The sequence below is a fragment of the Dermacentor variabilis genome, chromosome 1, assembly GCF_050947875.1.
Source record: "Dermacentor variabilis isolate Ectoservices chromosome 1, ASM5094787v1, whole genome shotgun sequence".
Taxonomy (NCBI): Eukaryota; Metazoa; Arthropoda; class Arachnida; order Ixodida; family Ixodidae; genus Dermacentor; species Dermacentor variabilis.
This window is the reverse complement of record NC_134568.1, coordinates 153213500-153230299: the sequence shown is the minus strand read 5'-3', so window position 1 is coordinate 153230299 and position 16800 is coordinate 153213500. Positions and strand designations below refer to the sequence as shown.

Genomic DNA, 16800 nt, shown 5'->3' with positions numbered 1-16800 from the left:
ATGGATGAAATAGTTGAAGTGGCTGATGAGTTCTATAGAGATTTATACAGTACCAATGACACCCACGACGATAATGGAAGAGGAAAGAGTCTAGAGGAATTTGACATCCCACAAGTTACACCGGAAGAAGTATAGGAAGCCTTGGGAGCTATGCAAAGAGGGAAAGCAGCTGGGGAGGATCAGGTAACAGCAGATTTGTTGAAGAATGGTGGGCCAATTGTTCTAGAAAAACAGGCCACCCGGTATATGCAATGCCTCATTACCTCGAGCATACTGGAATCTTGGAAGAACGCCAACATAACCTTAATCCATAAGAAAGGGGGACGCCAAAGACTTGAAAAATTATAGACCGATCAGCTTACTGTCCGTTGCCTACAAAGTATTTACTAAGGTAATCGCGAATAGAATCGGAAACACCTTAGACTTCTGTCAACCAAAGGACCAGGCAAAATTTCGTAAAGGCTACTGAACAATAGACCATATTCACACTATAAATCAGGTGATAGAGAAATGTGCGGAATATAACCAACCTTTATATATAGCTTTCATTGATTACGAGAAAGCGTTTGATTCAGTCGAAACCTCGGCGGTCATGGAAGCATTATGGAATGGTAGACGAGCCAGATATAAATATACTGAAAGATATCTATAGCAGCTCCACAGCCCCTGTATTCCTCCATAAAGAAAGCAACAAAATCCCAATAAAGAAAGGCGTCAGGCAGGGAGATACGATCTCTCCAATGCTATTCGCAGCATGTTTACAGGAGGTATTCAGAGACCTGAATTGGGAAGAATTGGGGATAAGAGTTAATGGAGAATACCTTAGCAACTTGCGATTCGCTGATGATATTGCCTTGCTTAGTAACGCCGGGGACCAATTGCAAGGCATGCTCACTGACCTGGAGAAGCAAAGCAGAAGGGTGGGTCTAAAAATTAATCTACAGAAAACTAAAGTAATGTTTAACAGTCTCGGAAGAGAGCAGCAGTTTACGATAGGTAGCGAGGCACTGGAAGTGGTAAGGGAATACATCTACTTAGGGCAGGTAGTGACTGCGGATCCGGATCATGAGACTGAAATAATCAGAAGAATAAGAATGGGCTGCAGTGCATTTGGCAGGCATTCTCAGATCATGAACAGCAGGTTACCACTATCCCTCAAGAGAAAAGTGTATAAGAGCTGTGTCTTACCAGTACTCACGGATGAGGCAGAAACCTGGAGGCTTACGAAAAGGGTTCTGCTTAAATTGAGGACGACGCAACGAGCTATGGAAAGAAGAATGATGGGTGTAACGTTAAGGGATAAGAAAAGAGCAGATTGGGTGAGGGAACAAACGCGAGTTAATGACATCTTAGTTGAAATCAAGAAAAAGAAATGGGGGGCATGGGCAGGACATGTAATGAGGAGGGAAGATAACTGATGGTCATTAAGGGTTACGGAATGGATTCCAAGGGAAGGGAAGCATAGCAGGGGGTGGCAGAAAGCTAGGCGGGCAGATGAGATTAAGAAGTTTGCAGGGACAGCATGGCCACAATCAGCACATGACCGCGGTAGTTGGAGAAGTATGGGAGAGGCCTTTGCCTTGCAGTGGGCGTAGCCAGGCTGCTGCTGCTGCTGCTGATGATTAAAGTCTTCAAGAAAGGGGCCATTTTTATTTTCAATAAGGAAAGAGGTAATTCTCTATATTCTTTATACTATATTCAGTGACGACCTAACAATTTACTATAAGCTCCGCCCAAAAAAACACACTGTACCTGCCTTCTGTGCCTCCATTCTCTAAAACAGTTCCCGAGGGATACTGGTAGTGAAAGAATTTCACCCTGTTGGGATGTCACGGAAATGAGTGAATGTATTTGACTGGTGCATCTATGCAAATTCTCAGCTGTGTATTTGCCACAGCATTCTTAGCTTGTCGCCAACTGACATGTGACATTTATAATGTAAATTACTGGACACAAAAATAATAATTGTGTGTTACATCTGCACAGATAAATGGCAAACCAGTAGAAGACCTCAGAAAGGCCATGGAGTGCTTAGACAATGCAGATTCCCCTGTTCAGCTCCAGGTTGTGAAAAATGCTGTGTTCAGCAGTTCCCCATCAAGCTCCACTGCCAGTGGCCACAACTTCTCTGAGAAGCTTGAACGGTCACCGCTTACTCATGGTATGTGATCACTCTGGTGGGAACAATACTATATGTGCAGACCAAATGACTGCCTTTCTCAAGGAAATATTGTTTACAGTTTTTTGCTTAAAAAATTAAGCTCAGATGTCCTCCCTCCATTTGTTAAAAAGAAAAAAAAAGGGAGAAACACTATCAGAGCAGAATTTTATACCAGAAATAGTGAAATACTCTTAGTGTGTCAAAAAAATAATAAAATTGGTCATGTTTGAGCGTCTGGCATTTGACACGTGCAACTTTGTCAAGAGCACAACACTGCAACTCAGTCACACAAGTAGAAAAACTTGCCTGGTTTAAGATGTAGCTTGCTTTTATCATTTATTCTGAGGTAAAGCAAAAAAAAATTATTAATGGTTCTACACAACACTTGCGTGTCTTTTTCTTACCCACAGTAGGGCTTAGTCTTCATATTTTGTGCTCAGTTCTTGCCTTGCTCAATTTGCTGTTGTGCATACTCTTTAATGTACATGGAGGGCAGTTATCTATACAAGTTTAATAATATCTGTAATACACTTTTATGGTAAAACAGGAACATAGTCCCTAGAGAGATCTGAAATTCAAGCATTCAGCATTACAGTGAAACCTTATTAAAATGGCTTTTACTAGATCGAAAAAAAAAAATGGCCATACTAACTGAATGTCGAATTACCAAGGATGTCAAGAAGACAATAAATAAATGCTTGCTATGTCAATCCGCCTTATTACTGAATAAATTTGGAACCCTTGCTTCTGTTTCATCCCAAATTAGTGCAGAAGCGGCAGTTCTCATCTTCTCGAGGCTGATTAGTGCTCGCAGCCGTGAGGGCTTCGTGACTTCCTTCTTCGTGCTGCCCATTTGGCCATGATGCAAGACCCGCGTATTCATCCCAGTAGACATACTTTTTACTACTGCGCGCACATCCCGATTATGTTTTTGCCAGTAAGCTGATCGGCAACAGATCGTTCGTCTATTGCTATGTAGCAATGGGTAGCAGTAGAATCGGTCTTCATCATTGACAGTGCCCACCATGTTTTTGATATTGGACACGCATTGCATGGAGTCATGATGAAACTCCTGCTCGCCGCAACTGCTGCAGACGAAATCGCGGTCGCTATCGATGGGATCATGTATGATGACTCTGCAGTTCTAAAAACACATGGCCAACTTGTGCACTGAGTAAGACCGGAACTACTGCTCACCACAACTGTTACGGACGAAACAGTGGTCGTTAGCAAAATGATGACACATGGTGACTAGTACACAGTTCTGAAGATACATGCGGCCACCATGATTTCATGTGCAGCGGTAAATGCATAAGTGCACAACTAGACAAAGTGTTCAACGTTTGTGTCGTTTCTGTTTGATTTCCACTGATTACTGTTGTGATGCAGACTCTGCCGCTTTGTTTCTATTGGCTGCTAGGGCCACTGTTGCTCTTTTGCGTCACACATTTTGATGCTCCGCGCTTGCCATGCTCTAAGGGTTCTCCAAGTTAATCGGTGTGCAGCCAAATACGTTCGAATTAATGAGAGTTTGATGTCGTTAAATAATACATATGCCTGCCGGAACTAAAGGGCAAGTCTGAATTATCTGATTTTCTGAATTTATGGAGCTTGAATTAACGAGGTTTGACTGTAACAGGTTTTCTAATACAGTAATTTTAATAGGCACTTTATAACTTCTTAGTTTCGTCCTACAGTAATTATAAAAGAAAGTAAGTGATATATTTATTGTATTTTTATGTCTAGTTCTTTCGATCACCGAACAACGTTATGATTAGTATAGTCTATATTTGGGGCGCTTCCACAAGTGTTCACACGTGGTATAGGGCTTAGAAACTTCCTTTTTCAAATTTATTAAGCCTTTATTCACAAGTAAAATTATTATCCGTTATTTCATAAATAAATCTGCTGTTCTTCAATGTGCAGTTCAGTTTCAAGTTTAAAGCTTCTTAAAATTTTCCCATGCATCTTGCACCATGTTGTGTTGAATTAAGAACATATTGGTAATGGCATCTTTCTGAAGATGAAATTAGTTTTCCACATTCTTATTGTTCACGCAAGCAAAGATATTAGCAGTGCTTTGTGTGTGCTTGCTCTTCATATTTAAGGCCATTGTAGCATCACTCATTTTACGTTGTGTTCCTGCAGGGTCTCCCCCAACACACCTGCGTGAAGAGAAAACTTATGTCTCATGCTCAGTGCAGACGGACACACTACATGAACTTGGAAACCACACCAAAACGTTGACTTTGAGCAGTCGGAGCAGCAAGTCAGGTGGAACATCAGAGAGAGCCACTGTCAGTGTTCAGCCAACACTCCTGGACAAAGCGTACAACAAGATCTTTGGTGAAAAGCGGGTCTCTAAGGAGAAGAAGGCCCTGCTGCCTGATGAAAAAGGCCCCATCGAAGAGTTGGACTCGATGCTGGAGTGCTACAGCAAAACTGGCGGCAAGCGCTCCTCTGTCAGGCAACAGCAGGAGCATAATGGGGGCACGTGGCCCAAGTATCGGGGACCTCCGCTCCAGCTAGGCGAGGCCGGAGTGGCTAACACACTCCAACCTCACAAGCGACGGGAGCGCAAGTCCCTGGCTTCTTTTACAAAACAGCTGCAGGTACCCTCCTATGCAGACTTTCCTGCTGAGCTAAGCTCCCCTTCTAGTGGCAACTGCACCTCAAGCTCAGGCTCCTATGCATCTCCAGGCAGTCCCCCAAAGGCTCCCTCAGGTGTTCAGCAGAGTTCAGAGCGGGTTCCGCTGCATTATGCAGCTGGCCTGCCTGAAGACCGCCTGGACTACTCAGTGGTGTCTGCACACAAGGACGTCCTTGAAATGTACCAGCACCGAGGAGGCTTGAAGAGTCGACCCCACTCAGCCCACTATCCTCGCGAGGCCTATGCCAAGCCTGTCGCGCCCTATGCTGATGTCCTCCTCTCCGGCCATGTACATCAGAGCCTGCGTGCCAATGTGCCTCTGTACCCACAGCCACGGGGCCACCAACATGCCTACTACCCGACGTACATTTCACGTAGTGGGGACTCGCTCCTGGCAGCTGACGGGGCTGAGAGCTTGCGATATGGGCCCCTGGGTGGGGCAAAGGGGGATGGTCGTTATACGCCCTCTCCATGCCCATCCCAGTACAGCTTCTCAGGCACTTCACCAACTCACAGCCTGGACTTCCCCCAGCAGTTCCAGCCTGTGGCACCAGCCCCAAAGCGGCTTGTGCCCACACATGTACATGGACCTTTTCGTGCCGAAGAGACATACCCACAGCCCTCATATGATGGCTTAGCTACATTTCCCAAGCGGAACCAGCGCATAAGGATCCCATCAACACCAAGTGTCACTTCAAAGTCATCAGCAGGAAAAGTGTCTACAAGCTCAATAGAGAAGGCCCCATCACTCACTGATCGTAGCAGCCCCATGCCAGCTTTTACAGTGGAACTGCTTACTCCCAATGGGTCGCGGGCCATCACTGAGCTTAGAGGCCGAAGGTAAGACTCCTTAAAAACTTTTTAGATAGCTTCCCAGAAGAGCTTTAGTGATAAGATAACACAAAGCAGTGTGCACTTATAAAGTTGACTGAAGGAACCTTTCCTTCTCTGATGACAGCCATAATAGCGAGAGTTCGCAGCGGACTCATTTCATAGTCATTGATGTTTTTGACTGTTGGTAAGTGTCAGACCATCAAATTGTAACTCACAGTATATGTAACTAATCTACCTACTAGGCTGCTGCAAAATGTTAGTAGCACAGCACAGCAGTTTGTTATGCAGAATAATTGGTAAAAATTTGGCCTGTTTTTCTAGCCTAACAGAAACGCTAGATGATGCATGGTGCACGTTAACCCCACAGTGGCTTATGAATAAGCTTGCTTCACCACCTGGCATGACACATGCTGTGATTTACAGTGAGAGTGCGTCATCACGCACTTCTCATTGCTGTGCTTGTGCTTTATGCTAAAGGTTTGGTGGCCTACACTAAAGGCTTAGTGGCCTGCTCTAAAGGGTGCTGAAGGTAAACATTAAAGGGCCCCTCACCAGGCCCCATAGCAAATGTTGGTTATACGCTGGAAGTTGTTACGTGTCTTCTAGGGAGTGTTTTGCCCCCTAATTTTTCAAATCAGCTCATTAATAGCCGAGATAGAAATATTTCAGTGCCACGAACCCATGATTTCAGCAGGCGGGCTCCACTGCCAAGCAAGACCCTCTCTCCACTCGCCCCGTCTAGTCTCCGCACTCCGCAAGCGAAATTCCTTCCCTGCGTTCTCCCATACCAGACCTCGAGAATCGCATGACACATATGTCACAGGCCCAGCCTTCATTTCTTTTTTTATCCTTGTCTTTTTTCTTTCTTTTTTTTCGGCACTACGTGTTTCCGTTGAAGGCGTCACGTGCGAGCTGTTGTCTCGTTCGCGCGGCGCATGATTTTGCGATGCTGTGCACAAGGAAACATGACTAGCGGTATAATTCAGCGCTGCACAAATACTGAGGCAGAACAAGCGGATCGCAGAGTATGATCGCGCGCTGGAACACGGTAGAAAATGGCATAGTTTCGGCACCTGTGCATGTGACCACGCGACCGTGGGAACAAGCCGACGAAGCAGAAGTACATCTCTCTTGCTTCAGTGCAAAGTAAAACAAAAAACATGCAGACATTCCGTTTGCGCATTTTATTATTTCTCTAAACTTCAATTTGTCAATTCAAGCAACAGATCACACAGATAACAGACGTCTTGAATAATTCTCGAAGTCACGTGTCACCATGAGCAACGTCACACTGCGGACACCAGTACGTAGGTGCAGGCACACAAGTACGTCATCCTCCGGCTTGGAGCGCGGCAGCCGCGAGGAGAAGGAAAAACGGTGTTTGGTTTGAAATTTGAGATCTTTCCGCAGCACGTAGCAATGTAATACTTTGCAGACATGATCGTTATCGCGCAATGTATGCTCTGCACTTGTCAGGTCAAAGTGGCCAGACCTGGTGAGGGGCCCTTTGAGTCAGGCTGATATATCAGCAAGAACAGAGGTTTTGTAGATAAGATAATGTAAATGTGCGATAAGTTAACACCACTGCTTTGAATATATAGAACCAGCTCCTGATGGCATTTTATGGCTTTTTATAAATGGTAAATGGTAGTCAACGACTGGTAATTAGAATTAAAATTTTCATGGCGTATTTGAACATGAAAAAAAGTAGTTTGGCCAATTTTATTGCATGTGCTTGTTGAAGAACTCACCGATGCTCCTACTTCACATTTGTACGTTGGCACTAGCTGGCACTAGGTCTCTTAGATTTGTCGTCACGGGCTGTGCAGGACTCCCCGAGGTGCTGCTTTCAGCCAGTTCGCATTGACATACCAAGTGTCTTGGAAAGTCTTTGGTAGTCCGGGATGACAAATGGAAGAGACCCACTATTACACTACTATTACAGTAGTGTGGGTCCCTATCTGAGCAGGTTCAAAGCATGCAGTAGCGCCTGGCAGAGCATGACCTCAGAAATTGGCATTGTAATACAGTATTCCTGCACCATGCTGATACGTGGCTGACTTATTTCTGAGGGTTTACTCCATAAAATACCAGAATGATATTTTTTTCTTCATGTGGTGATGGTAAGTTCTTTCTTGATGGCAACAGTACCCATTACTAGTACTAAGCCTTCCATGTCAGTGTCAGTGTGAAAAGTGCATTAGCTTAACATAGAATAGGTCATTTATTTTCCTGCATTTTGCTTAAGCACGTAGGCAATGTTGAGTGATCTTCTGTTGAATATGAGCAAGTATATTATAAATGTGCTTTCCTGTCAACTGTGTAGCCAATCTGAGACAGTAGACTAGTATTGGCTAGGTCATTAGGCTAAAAGAACCCTGTTTGCCTTTTAAATGGCCCCTAAAACAGTTTGACAAATTTTGTAGACATGTAGGGTACAGCTAAAGTTAATCAGTCGCACCACAATTTCTGTGAAACATCTCATATTAAGAGAGCTACGGACGAGAACAAGTTACCCTTCTTCATAGTCATGCATTTTCTCCTCAACTCGTTCGCCGAGTGATCGGGGCTAAGCTCCGCCTTCACTGGCTTTGCGTCATGATAGCACGTCCTGTCGTCGACTTCCGGTTCTCTAGGAACGAGCACGTGAAGCATCTCCAAACTCTCCGCCAGCTGCTTGGCAGTCGACCCCAAGCGAGAGCTATCGAAGCAGCGTGCGTTGCGAGCATTCTGTCGCAGAGCCGAACGTGTTTCGTATTCTGGTAACCACAAGTGAGCTGGGCATTTCGACGGAACAGTGGAGGCATAAACTCAAACTGATGAAGGAACTTTAGCGTAGACGTACGTGAGCTGCCTGATCGGTCTCCACAGTCCAGCCACCCGTTGGCGCAGAGCTTAACCAGCCAAACAGAGCTAATATTGCTCTAACCAAGTGTAAAACATTTTAAACATTTACAAAAACAACATGTTAACGATTACACTCCTGCGAAAAATGTACACCAGCAGCAAAGAAGAATACATTTCGTTACTGCTACTGTGTGTGGTTGAGCTCTGTGCCACCAGGTGGCTGCACCGTGCAGACCATTCACATTTGCGCTTCTGCTCATCCCGTGAACGCCACGGTCAAACGGCCAGGCCCTGTTCCCTTGCGCTTGCGTCTACCCTAATATCAAACTCGCGAAACGCTATTGTGTCAGTAATCTTCTGGAGTAAAGCGACGGCCGTAAACGCGCAAATCCTGGCGCCAATTGGATAGCGGCAGTCCGATGCGCTGCAGCCAGTCCACTCGTCTGCTGCCTTGCAGCAATGTCGCAGCTTGACATATTGTCAGTCACTACGTTTGCAGTCCACAACACAGCAAAGTCGAATCATAGTGCTCGCAAAAAGACTGAGACCGACTCTGACCGCGGAGCTCTCGTCAAAATGGAGCACATTGTAACGCAAGCAGACGACGCTTGCTGTGTGCTGGAAGTGCTTAAGTGTAGTGAGAAATTGTTCTTGGGCATTCTCTTTCTGTTACTTTCTTTTTATAGAAACAAATTAACTAACACTCCAACTATTACGAACATCATTTGTTCACCATAAAGGTGGAAAAATTATTGATGACACACCCTGGGCAGCCAATCGGATAGCTCGCCCTACTAACGTCAATTGGGTGATTTACGTCATTGGGTAGGGGCGGCTGAAAATTCCGCCGTGCAGCGTGCTGTGATTGGCAGCGATGTACATTTTTAAAACCTTATAATAAAATACACGCTTTACATGGAGCACTTAGATGCATGAATTAATGATCAGAAGGACCTACTCTAACGACTCAGTATGTTTGTACAAAATCGTCAAAATCGTTTCAGGGTCCCTTTAAAGATTGCAAATATTTTTGTTCTCTTCATGGAAGGCAAAATTTTAGCACTCAACATATTGTGATGTTGGCATGTTGTGGCATGTAAGAATTATGCAATCGAGAAGAGAAATTCTTCACAGAATTTACTGATTTTGTCAAAAAGCCATGGATGAGATTTTGAGCTTATATATTGAAGGTCAAGTGAGTAAATATTGGCAGATTATTTCTTAAGAAACAGTCCACCATGTCTAGGGTGTACTAGAATAAGGTCGAGTGGGACAAGCGGTTGGGGTGGCGCATGCTTTGCAGTGAGGCACACGATGAAAAATACTGTGGTGGCGCTGTGATCGAAGTAGATTGGGCTGCATCAAGGTCGTGCCGTTCGAAACTGCTGGCGATACTTTTCGGAACGGTCATTTTTACTACTTACGCTTGTATGCGTGTTCAGATCGCTCAAACGGTGTTCATAATTGCGTATGACATATATTTATGCCTTAGGAATAGATGCCTTTCTTTCTCTTTATTTCATTTTTTTTAATGCCGCTCAGTGATTGCGCATGCATTGCGGCCGCAGTGTCGGCTTTCATTCTACTATGTTATTGCGCGCTTCCTTTTGGAGGGCAATAATTTTTCTAGATCTTCAAGCAGCATGTATCCTTCACGTGTATTTTTGCGCATATAGTTTTCCATCACTAAGTCTTGCGAAACGCAGTTGGAAAAACATATGTAAACTTCCTGCTTGCTGCTTCAAACAAAAAATATCTGCCCTATGCAGTGCCTTGTACTCAGATTTAAGGAAAGTATTCTTACAGAAAAAGAAAAAAAGTTGCAATGCAACATTCCATTCATGTTTCCGTCTTCCTCGCGTAACAGAATGCGCAGTAATTGGTACAGGTTCTTTTATTGTGGCCAGACCTTGGGTGCCGAAAACAGTTGTAGGTAGCCACTATATATGCTAACCTTTGGCCTGTAAGCCGTGCGAAATTTTGTATCCCCCAGTCCATGCTTAACAAAAAAAAAAAGGCGCGGTAGTCTAATTAGTAACTATATAGTGGATATGGTGTTGTGGTGCTAAACTCGAGCTCACGGGTTCAAACCAAGTCATGGAATTTGATAGGAACAAAATGGAAAAACACTCGTGTACTTCATTTTAAGTGCACATTAAAGAACCTCAAGTGGTGAGAACTGAACAGGGTGCCTCATAATCACATTGCCAGACGTAAAACAGCAGAACTCATTTAAATAAATAAAAAAAGAAGAAGAAAACAAGGTACAGTAGCTGCATTCTTCAAGTTTTTTTCTCGGGGTTGTTTTGACTTCAGGGTGGAGGGCGAAAGTCGGACTCTTTCCGCAGACGAACAAGAAACAAAAAACTTTATACAATATTTACAGGTAGTGGATGATAGCATACATGTAGCTGCAAGAGCGCATCAGACCGACTGGGCGGCTGGAAGCGACTCTCTCTTCTCACAATGGGCTGGTTCTCCCTTTTTTCTCCTTTTTGTCCCCGAAGGGACAAAAAGTCCCTTCGGCGACTTTTTGTCAGTGGGAACCAGTTTGGCGACTTCTTGTCGGCAGGAACCAGGCAGGGCAGGGTGATGACGTCGCCTGCGTCGAATTCTTGATTCATCGCGGAGATGGCTGGGCACTTCTTGAAGTCACCTCCAGTGTCGAATTCTTAATTTGTTGCTGAGAAGTGGGAGCTCCCGTGGCCTCGCTGATATGCACGTGGTGCACGTAGTATGGCAGCTCCCGTCGCCTCGATGACAGGCACGTGGTATGGCACAACAGGGTGTAAACAAAAGAAATTATTCTCGTCCGATTTCTGAGGAAAACATGTTACGCTTATCTTATATTTCATACCTAACTGTAATGCCGTTCCCAACTGTACATCCGTGCTACTAAGCAGCTTCTATATAATAAATGGTTGCTTTCAGTTATCTGGTGCACTATCATAAGTGCGATAATGAAGCAATTAAAGGAACGGCATGCCTCACATACACGTATAGATATTTGTAGATCTGCTGTGTTCGTTGAAGAAGATAAGTGTGGTACCACATTGGGCACCTAGTTTTAATGGGTTGCAAGCATGGTGAGACTGTCAAAAAAATGTTTTCCTTGCCTGAATCAAGTTTGCAGATTTACAGGCTGCAAACGATTTACAGGGGCAGATTGTAATAAAAACTAGGGCCCCAGTGTTAAAAATATGAGTTCGTCTGGCTAAAATTACATTTGGTATTGGCTGACAAGAGTCGCATGTCTACCAAGGCAAGTAAAACCATAAAAAATTGTACTGCATAGACTTTCTACGAGAAAAATTGGGCGTCTACCAGCATCCGTGCAACGAAGGCGCACTCGCTAGCAGACGCATTTGACAATGACAGCAAAATTGAAAACGTCATGTTGTGCAATGTATACGTAGCAAAAAGGTGTCAATAAAAATTTGCAGTTGAAATAAAGCACCATTATATGAGCATATGTGCGCAATTGGTCTCAGTGCCTGCAGCGAAATTACGTTGAATATGTCGTGAAGCGCGTCTCCACTCTAATCCAGTTTGCTCGCAGTACCATCCTACAATTTTTCCACATGCGGTGCCTCAGCAGGATAGTGCCGTCTGGCCCACTTGACCATTATCTAGTACATACTAACCCTGTCTTATGGATGGGCACCAACCAGATCGGAAAATGGTGTTCATGAGTTTGATGTAACATGAAAGCTGAAGATCATCAGTTGGATCAAGATGTTGAGGTTTTCTGTGAAACTTTACTGAACTAGAGCAGGGAATGAGCTAGTGTACGAAAGCAGAATTTCATGAACCCACTATATTCTTGGTGGTCAATCAAAACATAAATGAGCATTCAACTTTGAGCTGTTGTGCTTGGTGCACTGATGTCGAAGGGCCTTGTACTTGTTATTGTTACTGTTGCATTAAAGGCATTCATGTGGGGAAAAGCCATTTTAGTTAATTTTGGGTGCCTGCTCGTACACCCATCTTGTGCTATGTTCTGGTGCCTTCAAGAAACATGTTTGTTACCTTTAATCACAATTCTTCCAGCAGCGAAGTCATCTCTTGATGCAGGGCAAACTTAGATATTGAGGACTGATCTATCACTCTAGCTATAGTACTTACTATTTGTTTTTGTGTTTGTTTAATGAGCTTGCAGTTTTTCTTAGTACAGCTATGTGCTGTTACACTGTACGCTAACTGAAAGAAAGGAATGACATGGAAAATCCTCTCAAAAATATTAATCTGGGATGTATGATAATAGAAATTGATGGGTACTATTCTTTGTTTTGAGTGTTATCACACAACAGCCAGTCATACTTTACTGTATGCCAAAATATGTTACTTGTTTTTTAGAATTTTTCGGTTAGGATGGTCGTGCTTCTTGAGAAATAAATGCTATTTTATTGCACCAAGACACTTGCAGTATTATTTGTTGTTTTATTGGCTGAAGCTGGTTAGAAAGAGCAGTGACTGTTTTGTTACCATGTCTGTTTAAGAACAGTATGCACACGTGTGCAGGTATGAAGTGGTCATGGATTTTTCGTAAACTCAGTACTTTATAGAAGTGAGCTGCTGCTGCGCTGTAATTAACTGCAATTCAAGGTTATACAGGGTCTGTTCTGAAAGTAGTAGGACTAAGTTTTTAAAAAAAATTTCATTCCTGATAATAGTACGAACGATTAGAATTTTTCAATGTATCACCCTTCCGCATCTACACACTGCTGCCAACGAGTTTTCTAGTTTTCATACGCCTCCAGGAACGCCTGGACCGGAACACTGTTTATCTCCCTCGTCATGGCCTGTTTAACCGCCTCTACTGATCCGTGATGCTTCCCCTTGAATGTCGATTTTATTCCCGGGAATAAAAAAAAGTCTGGTGGGGCCAAGTCGGGGCTGTAGTGGGGCTGAGGCAGCGTTGCCACCTTGTGCTGGGCAAGATACTCCACTATGCAGAATGCTGTGTGGCTTGGTGCGTTGTCATGGTACATCCGCCAATTGTTGGCAATGGCTGGGTGGACATGAACAATCAGTTTTCACAGGCTTTTAGAGGACTTACACGTAAAAAACTGCATTAACTCTTTGTCAGGGTGATACGAACTCTTTGTGGATGACTTCATGTCGATCAAAAAAGTAAATGAGCATGGACTTTTGCTTGCATTTGCTCATTCGTGCTTTCTTGGGGCTTGGGGAAGAAGGGGTCTGGACATTCTGAGCTCTGCCACTTGCTCTCTGGGTTGTAATCAAACACCCACGTCTCGTCACCAGTCACTACATTGTCCAAAAAGTCGGAGTCCTCGTTCACATTATGAAAAAAATCCTGGCAGATTGCTTTTTGGTTGGCCTTTTACTCCTCTGACAACCACTCGTGGCACGAACTTCACGCACGCTTTCCTCATGGCTAAGTTTTCTGTCACGATCTCAAGAACGTGGGTTTGAGGAATGCTCAAGTCATCAGCAATCATTCTGATACTCGTCCTGTCATCATTGTTCAGTAAATTTTTCACTCAAGATACATTTTCATTGGTCTTCCTAGTCGAAGGGTGTCCGGATCGATCGTCATCGTCCACTCTTTCCCTACCTTCTCGGAACAGCTTGTGCCACTCAAACTACCCATGGCAGCATCACCGTAGACCTCCTTAATCATGTCGTGAGTCTCTTTGCCCATTTTACCAAGCCTCCAGTAAGCGCTCCATGATTTTCCGTGACACGGCGTTTCAACAGGGGTTCACAGTGCAAGCGATCTGCTCTCTTCAACGGCCGAGAGCCGAATGCCGATTTTTCCCAGCATTCCCAATATCCCCCTTCACCGATCCTGCGCATGCAGACTGCCTCTCGTCTGCCCGTTCACCTAGGAAAAAAACCAGACCAGTCCTACTGCTTTCAGAACAGACCCTATATATAGACCAGATAAGTACGTGACAAATTTACTTGGCCTGGGAATCCTAGCATTTGCCTTTTCCACAGAGTTCAAGGATAAGTATAACAGAATGCTGCTCTTATGTCCAGGTACACAGTAAAATTCAGAGTGGATTGTTGTCATTGCTGAAGGGGTGCTGATAGGAGAGGTACTTTTGCAGACGACCGAAGCCTGGGGACATGCGAAGAATTGTGATTGAGAAGAGCCTGGAGCCCCTTGGAATACAGATTAAGTGCGGTGCTGGTGGCACCATTTTTGTGTCTTCTGTATCCGAGAATAGCATAGCTGCTCAAGCCAGCCTGCAGGTCGGAGACCAGCTGCTGGAGGTGAGTGGGTGAGCCCTTTCAGCTGTGGCCTCGCCTGAGTTGTACAGTTGTCAGGATGATAAAAGTAACCTTCATTGTTTACAGGTATGTGGGATAAATATGCGCAACGCCACTTACCAGCTTGCAGCTAATGTTCTTCGGCAGTGTAGGGACAGCATTACCATGCTCGTGCAGTTTAACCCTGACAGTAAGTGCTTCATCTTGTTCCTTCTATTAGTGTTCTTTTTATTGTAATTTTGGCACTAGAGGTGACCTAGGCGATTTGCTCTCCTTGCAAGTTTTGCCTCAGAATTTAGGTTTTTAGTAGCAGTGGCAGGTGTTTATATGTCAGTTAAACCATGCTCACTGTGAATGCTGCTAGTGCCAGAATGCCAGTAGTTCTTGTTTCATTGCTGTGCTGCTGTTGCAGCCAACAGCTGCAACAGCCATTCAGTTTCCTTTCTTGACCTTGTTTATGTTGCACTGACATACTTATAATGAGTCATTACTAACTAGCCTGGTTATCAGTGCTTTTTAACTGCAGCAAGGTTTGGCAGCAACACAGAGGGGTCTTCTCACTTGTCATGTGTTAATGCCACCTGGTGATAGGGTACATTATCGCTGCACCAATGATTATACAGGGTGGCCCAACTGTCGTGCACCAAGATTTAAATATATGCAAGTGCCATGTAACTGGACAGAATCAAGGTAATGTTTGCTGTCGCTTGGAGATACTCGGATGATTTTTTTGCTCAACACACTCGATATGTGCTCAGTACGTGCTACACAAAAGTTTTTCCGAGTGGGAAAGAAGCTTGCAAATGCACACAAAGTGCTTTGAGTGGCCATTCACGCGCTGTAATTTTGCTTGTGTGCTTCAATGCATAAAATGATGTTTTGTTAAAAAAGTAACTGGAACACCAATGCATTTCTTTGCAAAGTTCGGGAATTAATATCCCGAAGCTGGTGTCATCCCAAGAGCTCATTTCAAGTGGATCCGCCTTGCGAACTAGAATAGAATTTGTAAATTGCAATATGGGCCATAAGGTAATTAGTCAATAACTTAATTAGTGAACTTTTTGTTAAGTAGTCAATTAGGCGTTTCAGTTTTTTGTGCGAGTCCACCTCTTCGAGTAGACCAGCTCATGAACTGGAATTGTGCTATCTGCCACAGGTAACCTTTAACAGTTTTTGAAAGTGTTTGCTGAAGCACCCGGTATACTATATATACGTATATAAACTGGGAGGGGCATCATATTTGAAAATGGAAAGGATAAGAAAGGTGAAATAACAAGAGAGGGACGAGGGAGGGAGGTGGTAAAAGCTTGGTAGAGACAATATTTGATTGTTATAGCCCCTGCAGACAAGGTATTACACACAAGGTACATTCAGTATTTCTTGTTTCTGGAAATCTTTTTTTAGTACTGCAGACATTCCATGCTGGGACCCTGTAAGGGTTGTTTAAGTGTACACACATGGATAAGTAATACATACTACGCACTAAGTATCATAACATCCTAGTAACAGTCATTGAAGGCATAGGTTTCTAGATCAGTGAAACCTGACAAAAGTAGAAAAAATCCAGTTTGGCACAAAATATGAAGCAGCAACAATGAGTAAGACATACTGTCATGCTGAAGTCTGGCTTTGTAGGTAGCTGAGCTGCCTGATACGAATGTGTTCTGGTCAAGCCTGTGGCTTGAGCCCAAGAATTGGCTTGGGTCACAGACTGGACCATGGCCACAAAGCTACCGTTTTTGTGTTCATGTTATTATCAGTATTTTATGCTAACACAGTTTTGTGGTAGCTCAAGAACAGACAGTTCTTGAGCTACCATGCTGCAGCCTGCATTCTACATGCTATTATGCACAACCATCATTATTGCTTAAATTTGCTCTGTGATTTTGGCTAATGTTGTTTGAAAATGTAGAAGATGTCTAGTACTGATAAAACACTCCCTCTTTGGCTTATGGCTTTCTGATTATTACTGTATTTAGTACAAAAACCTTAAAAGTGCAATATAGGCTCCTTTGTGCTAAAACTAGAGAATGCTGTTGTAGAGTTTCCAGGACAACACAGAGCT

General features: G+C 43.9%; 1 protein-coding gene across 4 annotated transcripts in view; it reads left to right on the top strand.

The window, feature by feature from the left end:
- Dlg5 (MAGUK family member discs large 5) overlaps positions 1–16800 on the top strand; it is a 170935-nt gene that overhangs the window by 59218 nt on the left and 94917 nt on the right. For all 4 annotated transcript variants that reach the window (XM_075697693.1, XM_075697685.1, XM_075697701.1 and 1 more), the window contains 4 exons: positions 1987–2161; positions 4310–5651; positions 14573–14738; positions 14823–14925. In XM_075697693.1, coding sequence (XP_075553808.1) covers positions 1987–2161; positions 4310–5651; positions 14573–14738; positions 14823–14925 — 1786 coding nt within the window. The remainder of the gene's footprint in view (positions 1–1986; positions 2162–4309; positions 5652–14572; positions 14739–14822; positions 14926–16800) is intronic.